Here is a 24,646-nt window from a genome sequence, read left to right on the forward strand (position 1 = left end):
TCTAATATTTGCTATACATAATAAATGCCTTAATAAGTATGCAACTGTAGTTTTGAGTTTTGTAAAGTTCCATAGCACCACATGACACCAAAAAAGATGAAATTTGGATAGAATTCTGAAAAGAACTATCCAAATTTCATCTGAAAATTAGATATTAAAATATATATATTGCAGTTATATAAATCAAGTGGATATTAAATCCAGCATTATTTCAAAGCAGAATGCAGAAACTATGAAAGTTTCGTAGTTGCCCTAGCGTGGACCTTATAGCAGACATGATCACTTGCCCAAGCGTCCATATATTTGCCTTCTATTGGCTCATTTTGATAAGGTTTCACTGGCCTGACAGCTGTAAATGCTGGCAAGTGCATTCCCATAAACTCTCTGATCAAATTATCAGTGTTCATATTTTGTTGCTTAATATATTCATTAATGATTTAAAGATTCAAATAGTAACCTGTCTCTTTCTTTCTGCTGATAATGTTAATCTTAAAATTTCATGCCGACAAATGCAAACAATGTGCAATCTGATAAGAAAGCAATATTAAATAGGTACATGCTGAACAGATAAGTTTTGAAAATAATTCATAAGGAACTGGTTGATGAATTCAAATTCAAGAACTTTCACTGACTGTTTAAGAAAAACTAAAGCTCATTACACTTGGTTTTAAAAAAAAAAAAAAAAAAAAAGAGCTTTACAGTTCAACATTAGTCACCAAGATTTTTAATGAATGTTCGGAAATTCGAAAAAAAGTGTACAGAAAAGTAGTCAGTGTGCCAGAGGATTGTACTGTAATAGTCATGATGATCAGGTGGTTAGCTCCAAGCTTCAGTTATGTACGTCTTCATTTTGTATTAAAACTTCATCTTGGAGCTAACCACCTGATTATGTGGAATATGTAAGATACAGAAAAGAAACCTGCACCTGACTAAAGAATTAGTATGTACTAAAATATTTTTCTCCCATAAACTCTGGTTTTTCATCCTGAAAAAGGGAAACAACTAGAAAATACATGCACTTAACAGACAATAATACTATTGGTGGGTGATTGTGTGTAGACGGTGGATTAAGTACATTGTGGGTAGTATGGGATGCCATTCCACAATAAGTCCTTAGTCTCCTTGAGGGTGTCATGTAATAATTTAATAAAGTCGCAAATATAAGAAATCAGTATTTTACTTAGGGATGAAAATATGTGTAATGTCATCCAGAAATAAATTATATAAGTCCTGAATTCAGGTATCTTTAAGAAATAAATAATATAATAATACAAATTAAGTGGATATTGAATCCAACATTATTTCAAAGCTGAATATATAGAAACTACAAGATTTTCGTGCCGAATATAGAAACTATAAAAACGTTTCGGCAGATCCAAGCATAAGCAACCTTTCAGGACAGGGGCAACTCGTGGTAATTTGTATAATTTTGCATCGCCAAAGTGAAGCCTTTTGGCTCTTTATTTCAGTAATTCAATAACTTTATAATTGTTGAACACCAACCAATATCGGGCATGCAAACAAAATAAATTAAACCAGGATGCAAGAATGGAATCCCCCCCCCACAGGTGGCTCCAAGTTTATCCCACTAATAACACCAACTTAAATAACTTGATGAATTGCAATGTAAGCCATGATAATTAAACTTAACAGTTAAATATGTAATTTTTTTAGCATAGAACCTTTGCCCTGGCATCAAGGACATCTTCAGTAAGACTTTCAAATTAAACAATAAACAACGAACAGAAACCAGAAGATTCAATAAAAATTATGTAAGTAAATTATTAAGTTTAATTAATAAAACCAGCCTCAAACACATTTAGTAGTAGTGTATTGCAAAAATGTATATTCATGGAGTAAATGACTTTACCATCCTAAATTGTAGATTGGTAATCTACAATTTAGGATGGCGCACTAACCTAAATGAACCAAGTATCCTGATGGTAGGTTGACAGGAGCATACTGCATTCTGTTCTCCTCTAAATCTCATCTTTGAAATATAGCTTACACTTTCAAAATGAAGTCAATCCCCAATCATGATACTTAGGCTTTGCCAATATTCAAATACAAGATATTAAATACAATTTCATTTGCCTTAAATTTTAAAATGAATGAATTATTCTTCTAGTAAAATATATTCTTCTAATAAAACAAACACTATCTTAATTCTAAATTAAACTTCTTGACCCAAACCAATATTCCGAGTTTCCTATGTTATGTTTTTTAATGAGTGAAGCTTTTAAAAGAAATCAAAACAACCAGTTTGAAACAAAGGAAGATAAAGAGGAAAGGAAAGCTAAGATCAGCTGTTTTAAAACTGGCATCTGTCCACACAAGAAGAAAAAAAAAAAAAAAAAACTGTTGACAGAGAGAGGAAGGAGAACAAACTTCTGTTTATAGCACAGCCTCTCAGTGATTCACTGTTAAGGTCAAGTGAATGATGTAACATATGCAGAAGTTGGATGTTCTCTAGATTATAAAAAAAATAATGACAAAATTGGAAAGGATGTAATAATAAACAAGTGCACTGATAGCTTTATAAAAATGTTATTAGTACTATTAATTACCACAATTTAATTAGGAGGATCAAATTTTTGATATATTTTATTTTAGCATTTGTCATTTATATAAAATAAATAACATTCTACTATTAATAACAATGCAGTTCAGTTCATTTTGCAGAACTATTCATTCGAAGAGTCAAAAATGCTCTGTATATAATGTGACGAAGCCACTTCTATAAGCAGGGTAGTGTGGTTTAAAAAAAAAAGACCATATAAATTATTTCAATCAACTAAATTCATCAGGTTTTAAGTAATCTTTTCTTCTAAGCAAATTGTATTTTTTTTTTTTTTTTGGAGTGAAAGGAGAAAGAATGGAATCATCTCTTTGTTCCATACCTTTTATGTTGTGTGTTTTCAAGTGATTTAACCCTGATAACATATTTCTCCATTTTAACTGGAGGCATCTCTATTTTTGTAATGCTAAATACAAATGGCAGCAGATTTTATCAATTCTTTGTGAAAAAGATTTACTCTTAATGTTAAGATGAAGAGTCACCACTTAAAATATAGAGAAATATAACTTAAATATTTAAGAAACTTTCTTAACTATAGAAAAATACTGTTTGCATTATAATTTTTAAATAGCAAGCTCATAATGTATATAATGACAAGCACTAATGTATCAAAAATTAATAAACAACATAACCAGCAGTGTTTTGAGCAAAAGAATCAGAGTAGGAGTAAGAGTTATGTGAATGACAGAAGAGGAGAGGTATAGGAGAACCAGTAAAAGAGGGAATGAGAAAAATGTGAAAGAGTGCTGAAACTAAGGATAGAGAGATGACAGGACAATAGGTAAGTAAGGGAAACAAAAAAAGAACGTGTTAAAGGAGACAGAGTGAGGGATGCAGGTGAGCAAGGAAGCAACAGAGTGGTAAGAGGTGTGATGTATGGAGACTCGATCTGTGGCATGCAAGATAGAATGCCCGAGGAGTGTTTGCCTGGAGGGACAACAGAAAGTGTGGCTATGGCAATTAACACCTTCGCTGCCAACTACAAGTATACTCATAGTTGGTATATGAGCCTCACAAGCCAGCTACGAATATACCTGTATGACGCTTACTGCCGGCAGCAAGATTACCCGTACTGACCTTGAAGTGAAAATGCTTGGCTTGTGGAGCTAGCAGCAAAAGTGTGTATACTCTTAGATGGTATATAAGCCACACAAACCAACTACGAATATACTTGTATGTCGATTACCGCTGGCGATTCTGGAGAGGATGATGATAGATATACAAACAGTGCAAGAATGCCTTGATTCTTTATATTAATGCCAGGAGTATCTGGAATAAAGGAGATGAATTGGTGGTGCTGACTGTCCAAAGATTATGGGGATCTCTGAGATGTGGTTGACGGAAGATGAGGATGATATACTGACAGGAATAGAAGTAGCAGGGTATAGCATTTTGTGACAGGATAGGAAGGGAAAACATAGTGGTGGGGTACTGCTTATAAGTGATGATTTATGTCCTCACAGAGTAGAGGATTTAGAGGGCAATGGCAGTAATGGTTGGGAAAGCATATGGTGTGAGGTAGCAGTGGGCAGGACAGAATATTTAGTGGGGTGTTGCTATAAGTCAGAGGAGCATAGAGGATGAGGAGCAGGAAATGTTTAGGCAGCTGAGCTTAGTAAGTGCAAGAAGAATGATTGTTCTGGGAGATTTTAACTACAGCAGTAAAAATTGGGAAGAGCAAACTGCATGTAGCAATAAGGGAATGGAATTTCTAGAATTCTTGAGGAACAAATGTCTTAGGCAACATGTAGTAGAAGGAAGACGAGATTGAAGAGTTCTAGATTTGGTCAGAGCATCAGATCCAATGATAACTGAGATGGCATCTTTGCACCCAGTTGGAGAGTGACCATGTGGTTTTGACTTGGAAGATAAACAGACATGTAAGAGTATCAAAGAGAAAGGAATGTATGTGGAATTATAAGGCAAGTGATTATAATAGTCATATATATCAATTTGGGGCAGTTCCATGGAGGGAGGAACTAGAAGCGCAAAAAATCATTACTTGCTTGGGAACTTGTGAAGGGATATTTATTAGCAGCAATAGCAAGCTGTATACCGTGAGTGAAGGACACAATTTGGTGAAAAGTAGATGACAGGTTATGAAATGAATTTGGGATTGGCTATCTGACGGGTATCAGAGTTGTGTATGGGGTAACAGTAACAAGAAGGCAGAAGATTACAAGTGGGGGTCCCACAGGGCTCAGTACTGAGACATGTATTGTTTAACCTTTATATCAATGACATTGTCAATGGAATGCAGGAGGATATTCAAGTTGTTTGCAGATAATGTGAAGCTGGGAAGGGTTAATCCAGATGTGGTAGCCCTGCAAGAGGATTTGAATAAACTGGACAGAATGGGACTAAACAGAATGAATGGGAGTCTCAGTTTAATGCAGCTGCAATACTGAGAAGGATGCTGCTGACCTGCAGAGATAACAGAGTTGTCATTCTATTGTATAAAGCCTGATCAGACCACACTTGGACTATTGTTCTAAAATTTGGTCTCAAGGATTTGAAAGGGATAAATTAACTGTGGAGGGAGTGCAGAGGCAAATAACAAAGATGACATCAGGACTGTACAATGTTAGTTATGAAGACTATGAAAACAGGCCGAGGGAATGTGGACTGCAGAGTTTCACAGATAGGAGAGGTGATATTGGCACAGGGCTGATAATGAGGAGTTCCTTCATTTGATAGAACAGATAGAAGGAGCGAGGACAAGGAGCGATTCCTGGAAGTTATGAGGGAGAGGGTTCTTTGCATGGAGGGTAGTTGAACAGTGGAATGCATTGCCTGATAGTGGTGAGAGCATGAACAATGAGTTCAAGGGGCGGCATGATACTGTTTTCTAGGATGGGCCTCCCATGATGAGTCTTGTGACACCATGGAAGCCTGAATCATAATAATAATAAAGAATTTTTTTTTAAATTATTTTTCTTATTTCTGTTTTTAAAATGGATTAAAAATTGCCAAGTCCCACTGAGAAACATGCAAGGATGTTTCAATATTTTCATATCACGAGTGATTCAATACTCGTGATATGAATTTCATGGTATTTTATGGTAAAAATAAAGTACACACCAAGTAATTCTCTTTATCAGACATCCACTTAACAGTGGGTTAAGAGCACTGAACCCTCAAGAGCTACTTCAATAGCAAGATCACTGATTCCACAAGGTTCCAGAAACATTCCTATAGATATCCTACTCCATATGAACATGAATTCCTGTAGTTCTATCAGATTTGCTAGCAGTGGGTCTCTATTACAAACATCTTATTCCACCACTTACCAAATATGCTTCATCAGTTTATTCATCAGATGAGATTATAAAATTCATGTTTAAAATCTGTTTCCACACAGATTTTAACCTTCTCCTAAAACTATGGCATGCTGAGAAAAAAAAAATGAAAGATGAAATTCTTAAAAGATATGGTCAACAGAAGCATAGAATGTAATATAAATATTCCAATGGAGTAAAGGTTAGTTTTTTTTTTTTAAATACTTCTATCAATATTTTCTATATAACTTCTGATATCAACACTAGAGTGAGTCCAGTAATGCTTTTAATCCATCTGCAAAGCTATACCAATAAATTAATCCATAAAATAAAAAAGTATGAACATGAATGATGCAATTCAAACAATAGCCACAATTGTACATAACTTTAATCTTCACACATGGGGAGGAGGGTTGTGAATTTGCCATTTTGAACTGTGCACAAATTTGATCACCTGCTTTTCTTGGGAATCAGGAGGTGGAAAAGATTTAAACGAGCGACTAAGCTGGTGATAGGTCTGTGAAATGCTCCCTATTAGGATAGGTTGAAAGTGTGTAGGTTACCAAGTTCAGATGACAGGCAGAAAAGAGGGAGGATATAAAATGTGAGTCTCCTGCAATGAGTCTTTGGACTCCATGCAGATACCTATGTAATAATAATATTAAAGAATCCAACAATATTGTATTTTCTATATACATGCATACATTATTGCCAGATATACTCTTCCATAACATGCATGATTAAAAAGTGCAGATATAACCCTAGAGACAGATGAAAATGGAGAGCTGGTTGCCAAAATAATAAAGATTTTAAAGCAGAGCTGAACCATTTTGTATGAGATACAGCTAAATGTATTTGACAGAATATTAATATTAATGTTTGGGAAATTATCTAAGTTTAATAACATGCTCATTTTCTGCCAGGACAGATAATACTATAATTTTCACCTTCCACCAGCAGACATAAGTTCATCAAGAGTGGCATTGGCATGAGCTCTGTGAATTACACAATTCCTTTTATGAACTAAAGTAAATCCATGCTAGTCTGGTTTGCATATCAAACTCCCCAATGAAAAGAATGTGGCTCTGAATCCTGCTGGGAACACAGATGTTGGGTGATTGTCTTTAGGTCATAGATGAATTTCATTGCAGTGTAATAACCACTACCCTGCTTAATGAAATCCTGAAGTGACTTGAAAATATGTTTGGTCCTTAGATCATGATTTCCAGATTATCTAACTCTTATCCCACCCACAGTACTAATGTATTAGACACTAACAGCCTTTCATGGACGAGATTCACAAAAAAAAAAATGTAACCGTGCTACAAAAAATGTGTTCAATACCTGCTTAAGGAAACTAATCTTAAGACTGAATAATTTGCTGCTAGAGATCAGCAGCAAGTGAGTCACACTATTACCAATATGCTATGATGGAACCAATACAAATACATGTAATTCCAGATTACATGTATTTGTATTGGTTGGTTTGTACATATATTCCAGATTACAAGGTAATCTAGAATTACCTCTAGAGACTTGAACTAATGTTACTAGGATGAGATAATCCAAAAAAACCTAGCTCTCAAGCTTGAAAAAAAAAGTACTAATTATAGTATTTTTTTCAAGCCATTACACAACACCATTAAGTAGGGTGATGGTCTCACACTAGTAATTGAAATTCATGTACCAGCTGAAGATGTTCAAAACATTCATAAAGCTATGAGATTCAAACCACAGTTGGAAAATAGAGTCATGCACCCAGCAAAGCAGTTAACTACTCCTGTTCCTCACTTTTTTTTTTGTAGAACACTAAAGTATGAGATGCGACAAGAAAAGGAGACTGATAAACTGATGCTGATCAAGTCAAATTTCCTTAAGAATTACTCATTTTCATCCTTTATCCAAGCATTAACACATTCCCACCCACAAAGGGTTATTAGTAAACCTATAGTACATTTGTACATAGGTGAGTGAATGATTTTTTTCCCCCATTTTCATCAAATTTATTTATTTTTTTACATAGTCCAGAAACCCTGCTCTAGAGACCAAACAATGAACCTTTTCAAGCCACTTCAGGCCTCTAATAAGTGGGGGCGGTGGTCTCACACCTGGGGATGATAATCTCCCATCTGAAGACAATCTCAAATATCCATGCCTGCAGCAAGATTCAAACCCACGATCTGTTGGTTGGAGAGCAGGTATGCTAATCACTTGGCCAACCGGTCAGCAATCGCCAGCTTGGTTTGCAAAGTAGTTAATAGTATGGGAAAGGTCACTATCTAGACCAGTTTCAACCTTTACTGAGTCCACATCAGTGAAACTACAATCTGTGGAGATATTATTGTGAGTGAAATCAAGAATAGAAATATCTGGGGAAAGTTAAATGAAGGACCTACAGGAAGTTGTCAAATCAGGTGTGAGACAAGATTGCACACTCTTTATTCATCTCCAAGACTCAATTATGAAGGAAACCGACATTAAAAAGTGGTGTAAACATTTCAAATTCCTGATAAAAAAGTTGAAACATCTTTACATACACAAGAGAATAGACCTGTAATGTGAAAATAACAAAATCTGGAACTAACTACTGTAACAATGCATGCAGTACCAGCATGAGTCTTGGAGATAGGCATTTCTAAGATAACAGAGAATTTCAGAAAACCACATTATCTGCATAACACTATGACCAATGCCACATGACATCATACTAAGCAAAAAAAAAAAAAAAGAGAGAGAGAGAGAGAAAATTAAAGGAGAAAAAAAAAATCACATAATATATATTATTGCAACATGACACCTGCAAGGAGTCCAAGAACTCATCACAGGAGGGCATTCTAATCTGCTACGCTGTCCCCCTTGCTACTTAATTCTCCAATTACAACATGACACCACAACAATTTAAAATAATTAAAAAGAAAACAGTATTAAGAGAAAACACCCAAGAAGAATTAATAAAATGTCATATAATACAAGGCAAATCAGACAAGCATATCTTCATTTATGTAAACAACCTAATTTTTTCCTGCAAAGTTCATACATAATTATAACAAAATCAGTCAAACACAAGTACTGCTTAACACAATTACTACAAATCTCAACAAAATGAAAAGCAAAAATACAAATTATTAGTTGTTCTAAACTAATAGTTCAGACACAATAGACCATAAATAGAGATAACTTACTCTGTAGAGTAATATATTAGATAATTGCAAGAACAAAAAATCAGAATGAGAAAATAAAGGACTCTCACAAAATTTGTGGTTCTGTGTGCTGGCCAAGCAATGAATGAAGATACTGTTCCTTATTTCTAGCTACTGTTTCCCCCCCCCCCAAAAAAAAGGCAAACATTGCCAACATTCAGAAGTCGCTATGTACAACAAAAATTTCAAAAATTAATATGACCTGAACAGGTCCAATTTTTAGTGAAGATGGCATGTGAAATATGGAAACACACACACAAGGGAATAAACACGGCTACTATGATAGAATGAACTGAATAAATTTATGTGGAATAAGAGAGAAATTAGTCAAAAACTAAACTAACTATATACAACATTCAAACCAATTTTAATTCTGAGCTGAATTAGAAGCAAAACAGTTCAAAGACTTAGAGAAATGGCAGAATCATTAAAAAAATGAAGACATTAGGAAGTAACAAGATATGGCATTTTCAACAATGTGTGAACAGAGCTTATCTCATGTGGAATGGTCATTTAAACAGAATGGAAGGAAAAATCTCACAGGAAGACCAAGAGCTAAGTGGATTGATATAATTTGAAGTACTTTAAAAGACTGAAATAAAAATCTGCCAATATTGTAGTTCTATCAGAAGATTAATTTGCAGGGAAGCTATTAATAAAAAGTCAGTAATTATATAAACTTTTCATGTTGTACAATCATAGCATTCTGTACAGACCAAGCGGGTATATCAGGAATTGGATGATGATAATGATGCTTCCAACAGAAGTGTTGGGCATGTGTATTGCCATGCATAACGGGAAGGGTCAGTACACAGAGGATTTCAATTTATCATGTAGAGATGTTGAGAACTAAATCAATGGTGTACCATCATGTTAAAATATCCCAAGTTTTTCTCTTTTTTTTTGTGATTCCCATCTACAAAAGGTTAAAATCTATAGTATTTTAGTATGAGGGAAAGATTTATTTATTAATTTGCATAATTCAGAAACCCTGCTCTAGAGACCAAACACAGAACTTTTCCAAGTCACTTCAATTAAGCAGGTATAGCATTGGCAAAAATGCAGCAATGCATCATGCCAATCTGTTCTGGGAACAATGCCATTGAGATGCCAACAGTAATGAAGCTATTCATATGTGCAACTAGAGCTCTACACCATGCTAAATGCCAACTTTCAGATAATCCTCTTAGACATCTCCAATGTATCAGCTGACAAGGAATTCAAAAAAATTAAAAAGTCGATGCATCAAAAAGTTCAACCTATTGAAAAATTTGCCAAAGCCTTCAAAGATTGCCCAAAATACAATATGGTTAACTTGTCCTCCACCACTCTCAAAGCAGATGCCATGAATGCACTGGGTCATGGCCAAAACTTCGCCATTGTACACAGATATGCACCAAGTAAAAATTTCATGACCCAAATTGAGCATGGAATCTACAACCTTCTCTCCAGTGAGGCCAACAATATAAGGCTAGATGTAGCTAACATGTAGTAGGCAAAACCACCCAAAAGTAACAAATATTAATAATCCTGAAAATGGATAAGGGAAATGCAATTGATTCTAAACCATTCAGATTAATTACGACAATAACCATTGGCGAATTGTATTCATCTGGAGTTATTTCTTTGCATGGGGTTGACTTTCATAAGCCATCTTACAAATTTTCTGCCAAACCTTCTCAAAAGTCTGTTTCTTTTGAATGAAACAATCCATGAGGTTTGTTTGTGGACCAAAAATACTAAGGATAGTGAGGCAGAAGGTCTTACTTCTTTTGATATTCTGCCTGAGAGGACTCTAAGCAGCATAAATTCTGAGGATAAGCATATTTTACCTAAATGCTTAAGGCATTTGGGAAGGTAAAATACTTTTACTGGAAGCAATCTTAGATTGTCTTGTACAAATCTGGTAGATAGTTAAGTCTGTCTTTATAAAATAGTACTAGGCACCTCTGAAGTTCTCTGAAAGACTTAAAATCTTGCTTCAGCAATATTTAAAGGCTTGTATTATTCAGCATTCTCAGTCATCATGGAACACTCCATTTCTTTTACTGAAGAAACCTAATGGTAATCTCAGATTTGTTGACTTTAGCTGTAAACAAAGTGACTGAATCTATTACTTTTCCACTTTGCAACTGAAGAACTTTTGGCCACTTTACATGGTGCTCGAGTATTTTCAAAGTTAGACCTTAATAATAATGGCTACTATCAGATATTGTATACCGACAGTTCATAGAACCGGGGCTAGCAGATTGCCAAGAATAGTCAATTCATGCTGAAGAGAAAGAAATAAAGTATGTACGAATTGGTCACCAACACACGAAATCACATGCTTTATATGTAAAATTTTCCAACTGTTATACAAGCAAAATAGTTACCACTTTAAAAACTACAATGTTCATAAAAGAAAAGTTAATTTTCCGATGTGTAATAATAAACAACTCATCCCACAAGACAGATTGATTACCCTATTATCGGAATGGATTCTCCTTCTGACATATGCAGAAGTGTTGAAGGGTCTCGCATCTGTGGGCGTACAGTACCTTTGAGAAAAGAAGACAGGAAGTATTTTGCATTTTCTACACCTTGGTGTAAGTATGAATTGACTAGATTACCTCAAGGTGCAAAGAACTCTGTACTTTCATTTCAGAAGATTCATGAGGCAAAATTAAATTGAAGACCTCAAAACGTGAATTATTTCTTGAGAAAGTGAACTATCTTGGGAATATTATAGATAAGGAAGTTATAAAACCTGATAATGAAAACATCAAGGCAATTCTTTCCTTAAGTAATCCTACAAATGTTATGGAAATTAGGTTAGCAGGAATGCTAAACTATTATAGGAGATTTATCCTACCTCAATCTTCTTACTGATCTTACAAAAAGGTGTTAAGTTTTCTTGAGGAAAAGTACAATAGAAGGCTTTTGATGTTCAAGTATTTTGATAAATCCACCTGTTTCAATTCATCCAAAGTTAGGATCTAAGTTTTATACTTCAGCTGATGCATCACAGGATTATATACCAGTAACATACCTTAGTAGGAAACTTGGTAGCTCAGAGAGAAAATATTCCATGATAGAGTAAGGAGAATTAGGCCTAATTTATCCTTTTAGAAAGCTAAAAGTTTTGTTATATGTCCAGCATACAGAACTAAAGCCAGACCATAAGCCTTTAACATTAGTGAATAATATCAAGGATAAAAACTAAAGAATTGTCAGGTGGGCTTTTGGAAGTTCAAGAATATGATTTGAAAGTGTCTAATTTACCTGGCATACAACATAGCTGCTGGCTGTCTTTCTAGAGCTACAAATGTAGATCCTATTCAGTTTGAAGTATGATGCCATCAGAATAATCTTCCAAGAAATGGATAAAAAGGAAGAAAAGAAAAGAAAGTAGGTAACTTGGTCTTAGTTCAAGACATATAATCAGAGAAATAAAGGTAAACCAATAGGAGCATCTGGATTACAGTTTTGAAAAAGATGTCTCCCGTGATATATACAATTGTGAATGTTAAGTATTCAAAAAGTTTATTATAGCACACTTTGACACACTCAAGAGACACGATTATGATAAGAGAACTGTATTATCAAGAAATAATTTAAGAAGGTTTCTTAAAATATTCTCTTGGATAAAAAGATGAGAGAAAATTCTAAAATTTCACTTAAGTCTAATTGGAATAATCATGAAGGAGATAATGAAATTACCGATGAGTCTTATAAATGCAGAGCTAGGTTAAGTAAGTATTCTCTAAAAACATCATCCAATCATAGGGGAACTTGTAAATTTTGTTAGTTAAAAAAAAATTATTATTATATTTTATTCTTAGAGTGGGCCATTGTAGGATATCTGTATTAAAATTCAGATATCTAACAAGTTAAAAATATAAAATATGAATTAAAGTTAAGAAATTAGTAATGAGGTGCTATTTTATTGTTAGTTAAATACATTCATTTTAGTATGTCACAAGCAAGACAATTTGAGATATTTTTATCTTTTGCTGTTAAGTCTTGCTTATTTCTGAAATAAATGTCATCATCAAATTCCTGCCATGTACCCTCAAGGGGTGTACAGGATATGATAGTACATGAAAAATTTACACCATTACTAACTTCCTATCTACAATTTTCCTCCAAATCAGTCTGTTACTTTTCAAGACTCCAACATTATCAGATCTTATATTTCTGTCGTCTAAGGCACTTTGTACCGTATCAATTCACCTATATCTTGGTCTTCCTCTGGGTCGTTTTCCTGCCAACCTGGAAGAGAACGCTTGTTTTGCTAATGTTTCCTCGCCCATTCTATTTAGCTGACTATACCACCTGAGATTAGCTCTGCTAACGCATTCTTGGATGCTGACAATGTCAAGTTCTTTCATAATATCCTCATTTTTAATATGATATTGCCATTGATGCCATCTGTTCACGCCTTTAATCTTTCTCAGGATTCTCATATCTGTGGTCTCTAGTCTTTAGTCAAGTTTTTACTTCTGACCCAGCTCTCAGATCCATAAGTTAAAACTGGTTTGAACACTGTCTTGTATACAGATAATTTAGTGTTCCGACTAATTTCTCTCTTATTCCATATGAATTTATTCAATTGACTTCCTACCATACCAACTTTATTGATTCTGTTGTCTATTTCCATATTTAATTTACAATCTTCACTAAAAATCGTGCCTAAATAGGTGAAATGTTTTACTTGTTCCACAGGTTCTCCATTCACAACGCAGTTGACACTTTCAACGATTTTGCCTATTTTCATTGTCTTTGTCTTTTTATTGCTGACCTTCATACCATATCTATTACAACAGTTATTCAATTTAGTCAAGGAATCTTGCAGACTTGTAGCAGATTTATTTAGAAGTATAACATCGTCCGCATAAAGCAAAGAGCTGACATTAACATTTCCAATTTTGATATCATGTTTAATACCACTTTCCTTCATAATATGAAGGGATAATGTACATCCTTCATAACAGAGGGGATAATGTACATCCTTGTCTCACAACAGATTTAACATTAAACCATTTTCCTGTACTTCCTTCAATTCTAACTGCTGACTTACAACTCAAATAAAGACTAAGTATTGCTTGATATAATGCCCCATTGACACCATATAATTGTAGCGTATTGAATAGCTTCTCTCTTGGCGCCTTGTCATATGCCTTTTCCAGATCTACAAAACTCAAATAGAGATCTCTGTTATATTCCCATGATTTCTCCACTATTTGTCATAAAGTGAAGATCTGATCCTGACAACCTCTATTTGGCCGCAAACCAGCTTGTTCTTCACCAAGCTTTTCTTCTACAATTCTTCTCAACCGTTTCTCAAGTATACTTGCATATATCTTACCAGGAACATTCAGTAGGGAAACACCTCTGTAATTCTCACATTCAGTTTTATTTCCCTTTTTATATATGGGCTATGAGAGCTCTACTCCAAGCATTAGGAATTTGTCCTTCTGTCCAGGCCTTCTGAACTATGCAGGGGGTGAAGGAACACAGCAGGAGAGAACTGTAGTTTGTCTTTAATATATGAAGACTGGGTAGAAATTAGAAGAAAAGTTAGAAATAGAGGACATAGTATATCTTTGTTATAAAGAGATAAGTGTCAAGTTTTTGGAGTGATCAATTAATCCATATAGGATTTATTTCGATTGAGGCTAAAAGGAACTATCGATTTCCAATTCATATAGAACTAGCATGGTAAAGTTTGTTTCATTTAGGATTTTCAGTCTGATAAGCGATTTTTAACTGTTGAAATTGTTTAGTTATTTCTTCAGAAGCTTTAATATAGAAGCAGTGTTCTGAAGCGTTAAAACTGTTGATAAGGTTTTAAAATAAATATGGAGACTTTCACACAGAAAGTTAATTCATTCTAAAGTGATGAGTTTTTAGTAGTTTATTCAATGAGCTGCTGCTACTTCCATATAGAAAGTGAAATTACAGAAGTGTCTTGGATGAAGACAAGATATGCTTATATCTTGTCATATAGAAACTAACACATTGTTTTGTGTTAGTCTTTCTCCTGTGTGAACTCAAGAAGGAATAAAGTTCTGTAGGAGGCAGGAGTTTTGTCCATATAGCACAATATCTGTTAATTTATGTAATTGTATCACTATCAAGACAATCATGCCAGAAAGCTGCAGCTGTTATGGAACAGTATGAGGAAATGAGTGTTAAACGACTGCACTAGCCTGCGCAGAGTCCTGACCTCAACCCCATCGAAACCTGTGGGAGAAATTGGAGTGGCAATTGAGGTCCAGAGCAGCACATCCTTAATCTGTTGCTGAACTCAGTGATGCTTTGATGGAGGAATGGAGACAAAATGTCACCTGATGTCTGACCAATATCTGTGGCCTCTCTGAAAAGGTGGCCAAGATCTCAAAAATACAATCTTGTGACTACTTACAAACCAGAGTTGGCATCCCTTATCTGCTCTCCTAAAGACCAATTGCAACCCCTGGATTTACTGAGGTCTACCAGGTACCCTGCACCTGCAATTATTCATGTTCATACTATGACCAGACAGGTTAGACAGCCAGCATCTACTCTAAATTTTAGTGAAAAAATCTGAAGACGACATCAACTAATTCAACTAGTGTTAAGGTTGTCTGGAAGGATAGAAAACTAAAAATTCCATGGTAGACACAGGAGGTTAAGGGAAGCCAAGAAAGAAATAAAAAAAATTTTCTGGCTAATAAATGTAACTGAACAAAATTCAGGAGGAAAATTTTGAAATCAGGTCATGAAAGGGCACTGTTGACATTTGCATTACAATGTGCATCATAGTTAGGTCTGAAAATATCAACAGTGCCAATTTAATAAATTATTAAAGAACTCGAGAATTCTTGAGTTCTTTAATAATTAGTGTAAATTTTTAACTGTGTAATGAGTGTTTATTTACAATATATATGCATAAATCAATATATACATAAGTATACTGGTAAACTGTACATGATAAGAATAGAGGGAGCAAGTTCTTTGAATTCACAACATGAAAACTTCAATGCACCATGTAAAAAGGTGAAAAGCACTCTTCTCACATGGTGAGAAAAGTGCATTGTTGCATATGAGATTGTATACATCATCAAATTCTTGCCATGTACACTCAAGGGGTATACAGGATATGATAGTACTACACGAAAAATTTACATCACTACTAACTTCCTATCTACAATTTTCCTCCAGATCAGTCTATTACTTCTCAAGACTCCAACATTATCAGATCTTATATTTCTATCGTCTAAGGCACTTTGTACAGTATCAATACACCTATATCTTGGTCTTCCTCTGGGTCATTTTCCTGCCAACCTGGCAGAGAACACTTGTTTTATTAATCTTTCATCGCCCATTCTATTTAAGTGACCATACCACCTGAGATTAACTCTGCTAACAAATTTGTGGATGCTGACAATGTCAAGTTCTTTCCTAATATCCTCGTTTTTAATATGATATTGCCATTGATGCCACTTGATCACGCCTCTAATCTATCTCAGGATTCTCATATCTGTGGTCATTAGTCTAGTGTTTTACTTCTGACCCAGCTCTCAGATCCATAAGTTAAAACTGGTTTGAACACTGTCTTGTATACAGCTAATTTAGTGCTCTGACTAATTTCTCTCTTATTCCATATGAATTTATTCAATTGACTTCCTACCATACCAGCTTTATCGATTCTGTTGTCTATTTCCATATTTAATTTACAATCTTCACTAAAAATCGTGCCTAAATAGGTGAAATGTTTTACTTGTTCCACAGGTTCTCCGTTCACAACGCAGTTGACATTTTCAACGATTCTGCCTATTTTCATTGTCTTTGTATTTTTATTGCTGACGTTCATACCATATCTATTAAAACAGTTATTCAATTTAGTCAGGGATTCTTGCAGACTTATAGCGGATTTATTGATAAATAACATCGTCCACATAAAGTAAAGAGCTGACATTAACATCTCCAATTTTGATATCATGTTTAATACCACTTTCCTTCATAATGGGATCCATATAGATTATGAATAACAGAGGGGGATAATGTGCATCCTTGTCTCACACTAGATATAACATTAAACCATTTTCCTGTACTTCCTTCAATTCTAACTGCTGACTTACAACTCAAATAAAGACTAAGTATTGCTTGATATAATGCCCCATTGACACCATATAATTGTAGCGTATTGAATAGCTTCTCTCTTGGCGCCTTGTCATATGCCTTTTCCAGATCGACAAAACTCAAATACAGATCTTTGTTATATTCCCATGATTTCTCAACTATTTGTCGTAAAGTGAAGATCTAATCCTGACAGCCTCTATTTGTCCTGAATCCAGCTTGTTCTTCACCAAGCTTTTCTTCTACAATTCTTCTCAACCGTTTCTCAAGTATGTTTGCATATATCTTACCAGGAACACTTAGTAGGGAAATACCTCTGTAATTCTCATATTCAGTTTTATTTCCATTTTTATATATGGGCACTATGAGAGCTCTACTCCAATCATTGGGAATTCGTCCCTCTGTCCAGGGCTTCTGAACTATACAGTGAAGCCAATGTAAGACTTTTATACCACCATACTTCAGCATTTCTGGTTGAATATCATCTACTCCTGCTGCCTTTCCACATTTCAAACCTTTGATGGCTTTTTCTACTTCAAGTATGTATATGTATTCCTGACTGTATGCCTGTTGGATGTTTTTTACCACTGTGCTATCACTGCTTGTTTCATTTAACAATTTCTCAAAGTACTTACTCCATAGTTCAAGAATATCTTTTTCTCCTGTTTTCATGTCACCTTTATCATCTATAACTCTTTTTACAGCACTCTTTCCTCCATTCCTAAGCTTCTTGAACAACCTCCAGAATATCTTACCACCTTCTTGATATTTATTTTCCATGTTCTTGCCATAGTCCTCCTGCGACTTTTGTTTAGCTAGTTTTACACAGTGTTTAGCTTTCTTACATTTGTCTCTGTATTCTATAAGAGCATAAGCTGACTTATTTGCCGGAAACATTTGATATGCTTTCTTCTTTTCCTTCACTGCCTCTTTAACTTCTTGTGTCCACCATAGAGTTCTGATTTTTTTATCCTTGCAGCCAACTTCACCACATGCCTCTCTGGCTGAATCAATCAAGGTTTTCTTCAAGGCTTGGCACTGAATCTCCAAGGTTTGGTTCCTGTTCTCAAACTCTTTCATTTTTTCTTCAATAATCTTTGTGTATTTTAGTCTACAGTTGACATCTGAGAGCTGCTCAACTTTTATTCGCTTTAAAACTTTCTTACATGTTATTCTTTTCAATATGAAATTTGATTTTATCTTGCTCAAGACTAAATAGTGATCACTTCCAATTTCAAATCTTCCGTACACTCTGGTGTCCTGTACCAAGGAGAAAACATCACTATCAACAATATCATAGTCAATAAGAATTTTCTTATTTCTTGTCTCTATGTGAATTTGTGCACATTTTTATGTTGGAACATGGTGTTAGTAATAACCAGTCCATGTCCTGAGCAGAAATCTAACAGGTATTTGCCATTATTATTAGCTTTGCTTTCTTCTAAAAATTTTCCCAATATATTTTTGTTTGTCTGACAATCATTTCCTATTCTGCTATTTAGATCCCCAACAAGGACCAACTTTTCCTTTTTCATTGTGTCAGATGCTTTCTCTAAATCCTCAAAAAATTCCTCTACTTCTACCTTAGTAGAACCTTCTGTGGGACCAGCACAAATAAGTCTCATTGTCCAGTCCCCATTCTGATATTTGCCCACATCACTCTACTTGAGACTGCCTGCCATTCAAAAAGATTAGCCTCGTATTTAATGTTGAATACAATGGCTACTCCTTCTTTTCCTCGATTGTCATTGCCTCAATATAACATTTTGTATTTATCGCTAAGAAAGATCTTACCAGTTTTTGTCTTTTTTGTTTCAATCACCCCTATTATGCCGATCTGGTACTTATCTAATTCCTCAGCTAGCTCCATTTCTTTGCCATTCAGGCTTCTTATGTTGATAGTACCGATCTTTAACTCTGGTGATGTTGAGTTGGGGTGTTTTTTCAAATTTTTAACAATTAAGATTGTATATATGAGATTGTTATCTCATGTATAAAAAATTAGTATACACCCAATTTTCCATTTACACAGTAGATTGGTTCCAGAAAAAAATCGTGTAAATGAAAACCGTGTAAAAAAGAATATATATATATATATATATTCATCTCTTAAAGAAAATAGTATGTCACTAATAAAACAAAAATTCGAAAAGGTCCAAATACACCAGTGCACATTGTTATCAGTTAAATTTTATTCACAGTCACTTTCTGACAATAGATGCATTTTCTTTTGTGCAAGACAAATTAAATCACTTCCATCACCTGAAACACTTTGGCCGTCCTGTTCATACTGCAATGCCGAAATTTTTTCTTCAGTAAAAAGAACTAAATTAGCACTAATTTCCAATAATTCTGAAGGTTGTTTTTTTTTTTTTTTTTTTACAACGAACTCTGTAATTAATCGGTGAACTGAAGTCATGTATCGTTCAGTATTTGGATCATTTGTAAGAAAATGACTTTGCAATTTTACTAGCCATTTGAAGCACTTCTTTAATCCTGCAGCGAGTAGAATCTCTTCATCATCATCATTCATGATGCTGATGAAGAGATTCTCAAGGATAGCTTCTATTATTTTGTTATCACTAACACCTTGTCAACCATCAATTCTTCAATATTTGCAGACGAAAAATCAGCAAATCCTTCTCTGCCAACTGTGTGTGCTAATCTGATGATGTTGGGATTCAGTTGTATGCAAAGGCACAGGGTTTTTCTTTTTCACAGATTCTGGCCAAGTAGCTTTCCAGCATGCATTTAAAGTTGATGGTTTCCATTCTGATAATGCCAACTTAGCAAGTTTGATGCGATCCGAAATAGAAAATTTCTTTCTCATATCAATAGCTATCAGAAAATTATCCTTATCTAGTTTATCCAATATGTATTGGAATGTTCTTCTTATGTAGTAAGTTTTGAAAGTAGTGATCAAACCCTGGTCTAGTGGTTGTATTAAGGATGTTGAATTAGATGGCAGAAAAGAAAATTCCACATTTGGGTGTTCTTAAACAGGATGGACAGGCACATTGTCTATAATCAATACAACTTTAAAGTCCAGATTTTTTCCCCATCAAATAGCGTTTAAATTCTGAAACAAAACAATAATGGAACCATTCATTAAAAATTTTTTCTTGTAATCCAAGAAAAATTTTTTTTTATTTGTCTTCCAGTGCACTAGTAACGTGTTAAAATCCACACCTTTCTTTGCCCGCGGTCTTAGGAATTGATTAATGAGTAATAGTAAAACCTATTAAGTTTTTAAATCTCTTGAACCATTGCTGTAAAATAATAGACTCACATGATCCTTAGCTGTTTTAAAGCCACCAACACTTTTTTGTGATAAAGCTATATAAGTTCAATTTGGCATTTGTAAGCACTGTACAGTAATCCTGATATTTAAAGCATCAAGGGAGTTCCCCAAAATTCAAGTTTAAGTAGATATGTACAGTACTAGGAAATGATAATTATAATGGAAATACCCTTTTTAACAGAATCGAATTCAAATCAAAATTTTAAAAATAAGCGCCATTTGAACCGTGTTAAATCAAAATACACATGTAAAAATAGAATTGCTTTTGTTTTCTAAACCATGTTATTTCAAAATCATGTAAAAAGAGAATTACCTGTATTTGACTATATAGTTCTAAAATATTGTATACTTAATAAAGCTTAATACTATGGCATATATTAAGAAATTTTATTATTAGTACTGCTCAAATTTCAGGGAGAAATGTACGTTGTTAACAACTAAGAAAATGGCAATCAAACAGCTTCTAAATTGAATTCATCCTGCTTTGTCAGCAACTGACTTTTTTACATGAGATTTTTGAGATCACTTATTTTAGATTAAATAGGTAAAAACATTTGAGTAACTAGCCAAAATCAGTGATGTGAACTGTGGCAAATGCAGCATTTTACTTTCTTCTTCATTCAAATCCTCATACTACTCTACTGAAACCATTAGGCATGTTCACGATTTGAACAAAATCAATTGGTGCAATGTATACAGGGGAAATTATTCCCTTCACCTTGACTGGGCCAAAATTCTCTAGCAACCTCAAGCCATACACAGAATAACTATTTTAAACTTGGTTAAAAATAACTGAATGGTTGTACAATCTGCAAAATGTAGCTGCATGGTACCCCCCCCCACTTAACTGTCCAACCAGAATGAACTTTTCAGAACCCTATACAATGTCCAAACTATTTTAATTCCATCAAGCTCAGGTGCAACTTGCTGAGGTTTGCAGAAAACACATATCCACTTAACCCAAACCTGCCTTTTATTTTAGTCCAATTATGACTAATTTCTTAAGAGTTATTCAGCAACATAAGAAATGCATGTTCCAAAATTGTCAAATCATTTGAATGACAACCTGTAAAGATATCTGTAAAAGAAAAACAGAAAATGTAGTGCTTTAAAAAAAAAAAAAAAAAGGGGGAGGGGGAGGTTAACTTTCTTCAATGGGATTAACCACTTTAAATTTGGCAGACTGTGTCCTATGAATACTTCTGAAATTAAATTCTGAATATTTAACTCAATTTTATCCTGAACTGTTACAGAAGATTGATTCTGGGCTTAATGCTTTATGTAATAATTGTAGTTCTAGATATATAAAGGTTATTGCTTAACAATAACATATAGAATTGATTTTGTTTGTGTGTGTGTTTTATAAACCTGCAATACAATAGTACCATGTACAAGCAAGTGATCAGCAAGAAAGAAGAATCTATTGTTTCTTAAAGAGCTGGAGGGAATCATTAATTGAGTAAATAGAATGAAAGATTGGAGAAGAAAAAAAAAAGGGGGGGGGGAGGTTAACTTTCTTCAATGGGATTAACCACTTTAAATTTGGCAGACTGTGTCCTATGAATACTTCTGAAATTAAATTCTGAATATTTAACTCAATTTTATCCTGAACTGTTACAGAAGATTGATTCTGGGCTTAATGATTTATGTAATAATTGTAGTTCTAGATATATAAAGGTTATTGCTTAACAATAACATATAGAATTGATTTTGTTTGTGTGTGTGTTTTATAAACCTGCAATACAATAGTACCATGTACAAGCAAGTGATCAGCAAGAAAGAAGAATCTATTGTTTCTTAAAGAGCTGGAGGGAATCATTAATTGAGTAAATAGAATGAAAGATTGGAGAAGAAAAAAAAAAGGGGGGGGGGAGGTTAACTTTCTTCAATGGGATTAACCACTTTAAATTTGGCAGACTGTGTCCTATGAATACTTCTGAAATTAAATTCTGAATATTTAACTCAATTTTATCCTGAACTGTTACAGAAGATTGATTCTGGGCTTAATGATTTATGTAATAATTGTAGTTCTAGATATATAAAGGTTATTGCTTAACAATAACATATAGAATTGATTTTGTTTGTGTGTGTGTTTTATAAACCTGCAATACAATAGTACCATGTACAAGCAAGTGATCAGCAAGAAAGAAGAATCTATTGTTTCTTAAAGAGCTGGAGGGAATCATTAATTGAGTAAATAGAATGAAAGATTGGAGAAGGAGACATGCAGTGGTTGTGCAAAAGTGAGAGGTAATTTTCTTTGATAGTCTATATACAAGTAGTTGAAGGAGAAGACTAATGCCAAATGGTCACGCTTATCTTTAGATGTTCCATGCTACCATCTGGATGTAACAGGTTGAAGCAATTTTTTGTGCAAATAGTACAAAACAACTCTAATCCCTCTCAACATTTACTATAGATATTTACAAAATGAAAATGTCATCTTGATACAAACAAATTTAGATATCACATTACTAAATTCTAAATGTATTAGTGAAATAAAATAAGCTGAAGGATTTTTTTGCTGTGTACATGCAAAAGGTAGTATAATTGTGTTGATTGAATAGCATTACCTTATGATCATTTTCATTTCCTGTACAGGAACATATTACCATAATTATATTAATTTTGATAAAGTATCACATTTGTGTAATTGCAAAATAATCAATTCTGCACCATAATGATCAATTTAACTTACCCAAATATTACAGCATTCCATATCATTATATTGTTATCTGTTGGTGCTCCACTAACACCAGCAGGTGGATCTTCCTGCAATCTGAAAAAGAAAACAGTGTATACTGTTAGAATCTTGCTTTTGAAATTATGATCTTCTACAATACATTAAAAAATGAACCAATTATAGTTACTCAATTCTTTTCCCTTCACACTATGGGATAATCAATAATGCATTACAACACTATGTATAAACAGCAGTAAATGTGATAAATGATTAACAGATTTTAGATATAACTACTGATGTCACTAGTACTGAAATCAAAACAGTAAGTACAGATAATATAAATGAGATCATGTAAATATTGCTAAAAGATCCACAAACAGTTATGACACGTGGAATACAAAGTGCTTCTCAATAAAATGATTCAATAATTCATCTGTGCATGATGAACAATACTCACCCCACTGGAGATAAAATTCCAAATTAAAAATGTGAGAAGTTTATGTTTCAAAACATAATGACAATCGGACAACATTATATGCCTATATAAATTGCAGAATTCATGGCATAATTTATAGCTTCTGTGTATGATATATTTTTACCATCTTGGAAGAAAGCAGGGGGATGATGGTGCCTAGTTCTCTAACATCATCTTTGAAAATACCTATAACAGATGTAGGTCAGAATGGAATGTTTATGAAAGAGAGAGAGCGCGCTATCAATTTAACCATCCTCTTTCGGATATGTAAAATCATTCTTAGAGAAGTGTTAGGTGCACTATCCCCCAGGGGCACCATTGATCCAAGTGTGCTTAAGAACCAAGTAGCTTTTTTCTATTGTGTGTGTTTTTATAAATACAAATAAACTACCTTTATTATATTATACATACTGTTGAATTAAATAAAAATGTGCAATGTCGATATATTTTAAAATAATATTTTTTTTGCAATGAAACTCATTTAATTAATTATATGCATTATTTAATTATAGCTCAATCCAATGTGATTAAGGCACCAAATTCTTTTAGCTCAGGGCACTCAAACTTGTTAAGACTGCCCTGACTATCCCAAATGCATGCACATTATTTCAGATTGGGAGGATTTAGAATTTAGTTTTAGCACTTATACAAGTGAGAACAGGGTGTTGAACAGAAAAGAATGCCTAGTTTTTTTGAGAATAAAGTTATGGAATGCATATATATGCTAAGAAGGCTAAAGATGTAAATCACCAAAAACATCTGTTTTAAGATCCAAATATAATAAAAAGTAAAAGGAAGTAAAGATCTTTCTTGCAAAAATTAAGAGAAATGTGTTTTAGTAGTAATGAATTTCCCAAGGTTATCCTTGTGCAACTGAGGACTAGAAAGCAGGTCAGAGTTAAAAGCACTGTAAAGGCTTTTCACTTGCTTATAAATTATATTATACCAGACAAGAACTTTTATTCTTAACTTATCCTTTAGCCAAAAAAAACAAAATTCTAGTGGGAAGTATCTTCATGATTAAG

General features: G+C 33.9%; 1 protein-coding gene across 1 annotated transcript in view; it reads right to left on the minus strand.

Moving 5' to 3' along the window:
• Positions 1-24,646, minus strand: part of LOC150104863 (ubiquitin-conjugating enzyme E2 A-like) — a 78,321-nt gene that overhangs the window by 35,130 nt on the left and 18,545 nt on the right. The window contains exon 2 of the mRNA XM_090396022.1: positions 23,162-23,242. Within this exon, the coding sequence (XP_090252148.1) occupies positions 23,162-23,242 (81 nt within the window). The remainder of the gene's footprint in view (positions 1-23,161; positions 23,243-24,646) is intronic.

Source organism: Typopeltis vanoorti, chromosome 7 (genome assembly GCF_054136105.1).
Source record: "Typopeltis vanoorti isolate ZY-2024b chromosome 7, IOZ_Tvanoo_1.0, whole genome shotgun sequence".
NCBI classification, from domain to species: Eukaryota; Metazoa; Arthropoda; class Arachnida; order Uropygi; family Thelyphonidae; genus Typopeltis; species Typopeltis vanoorti.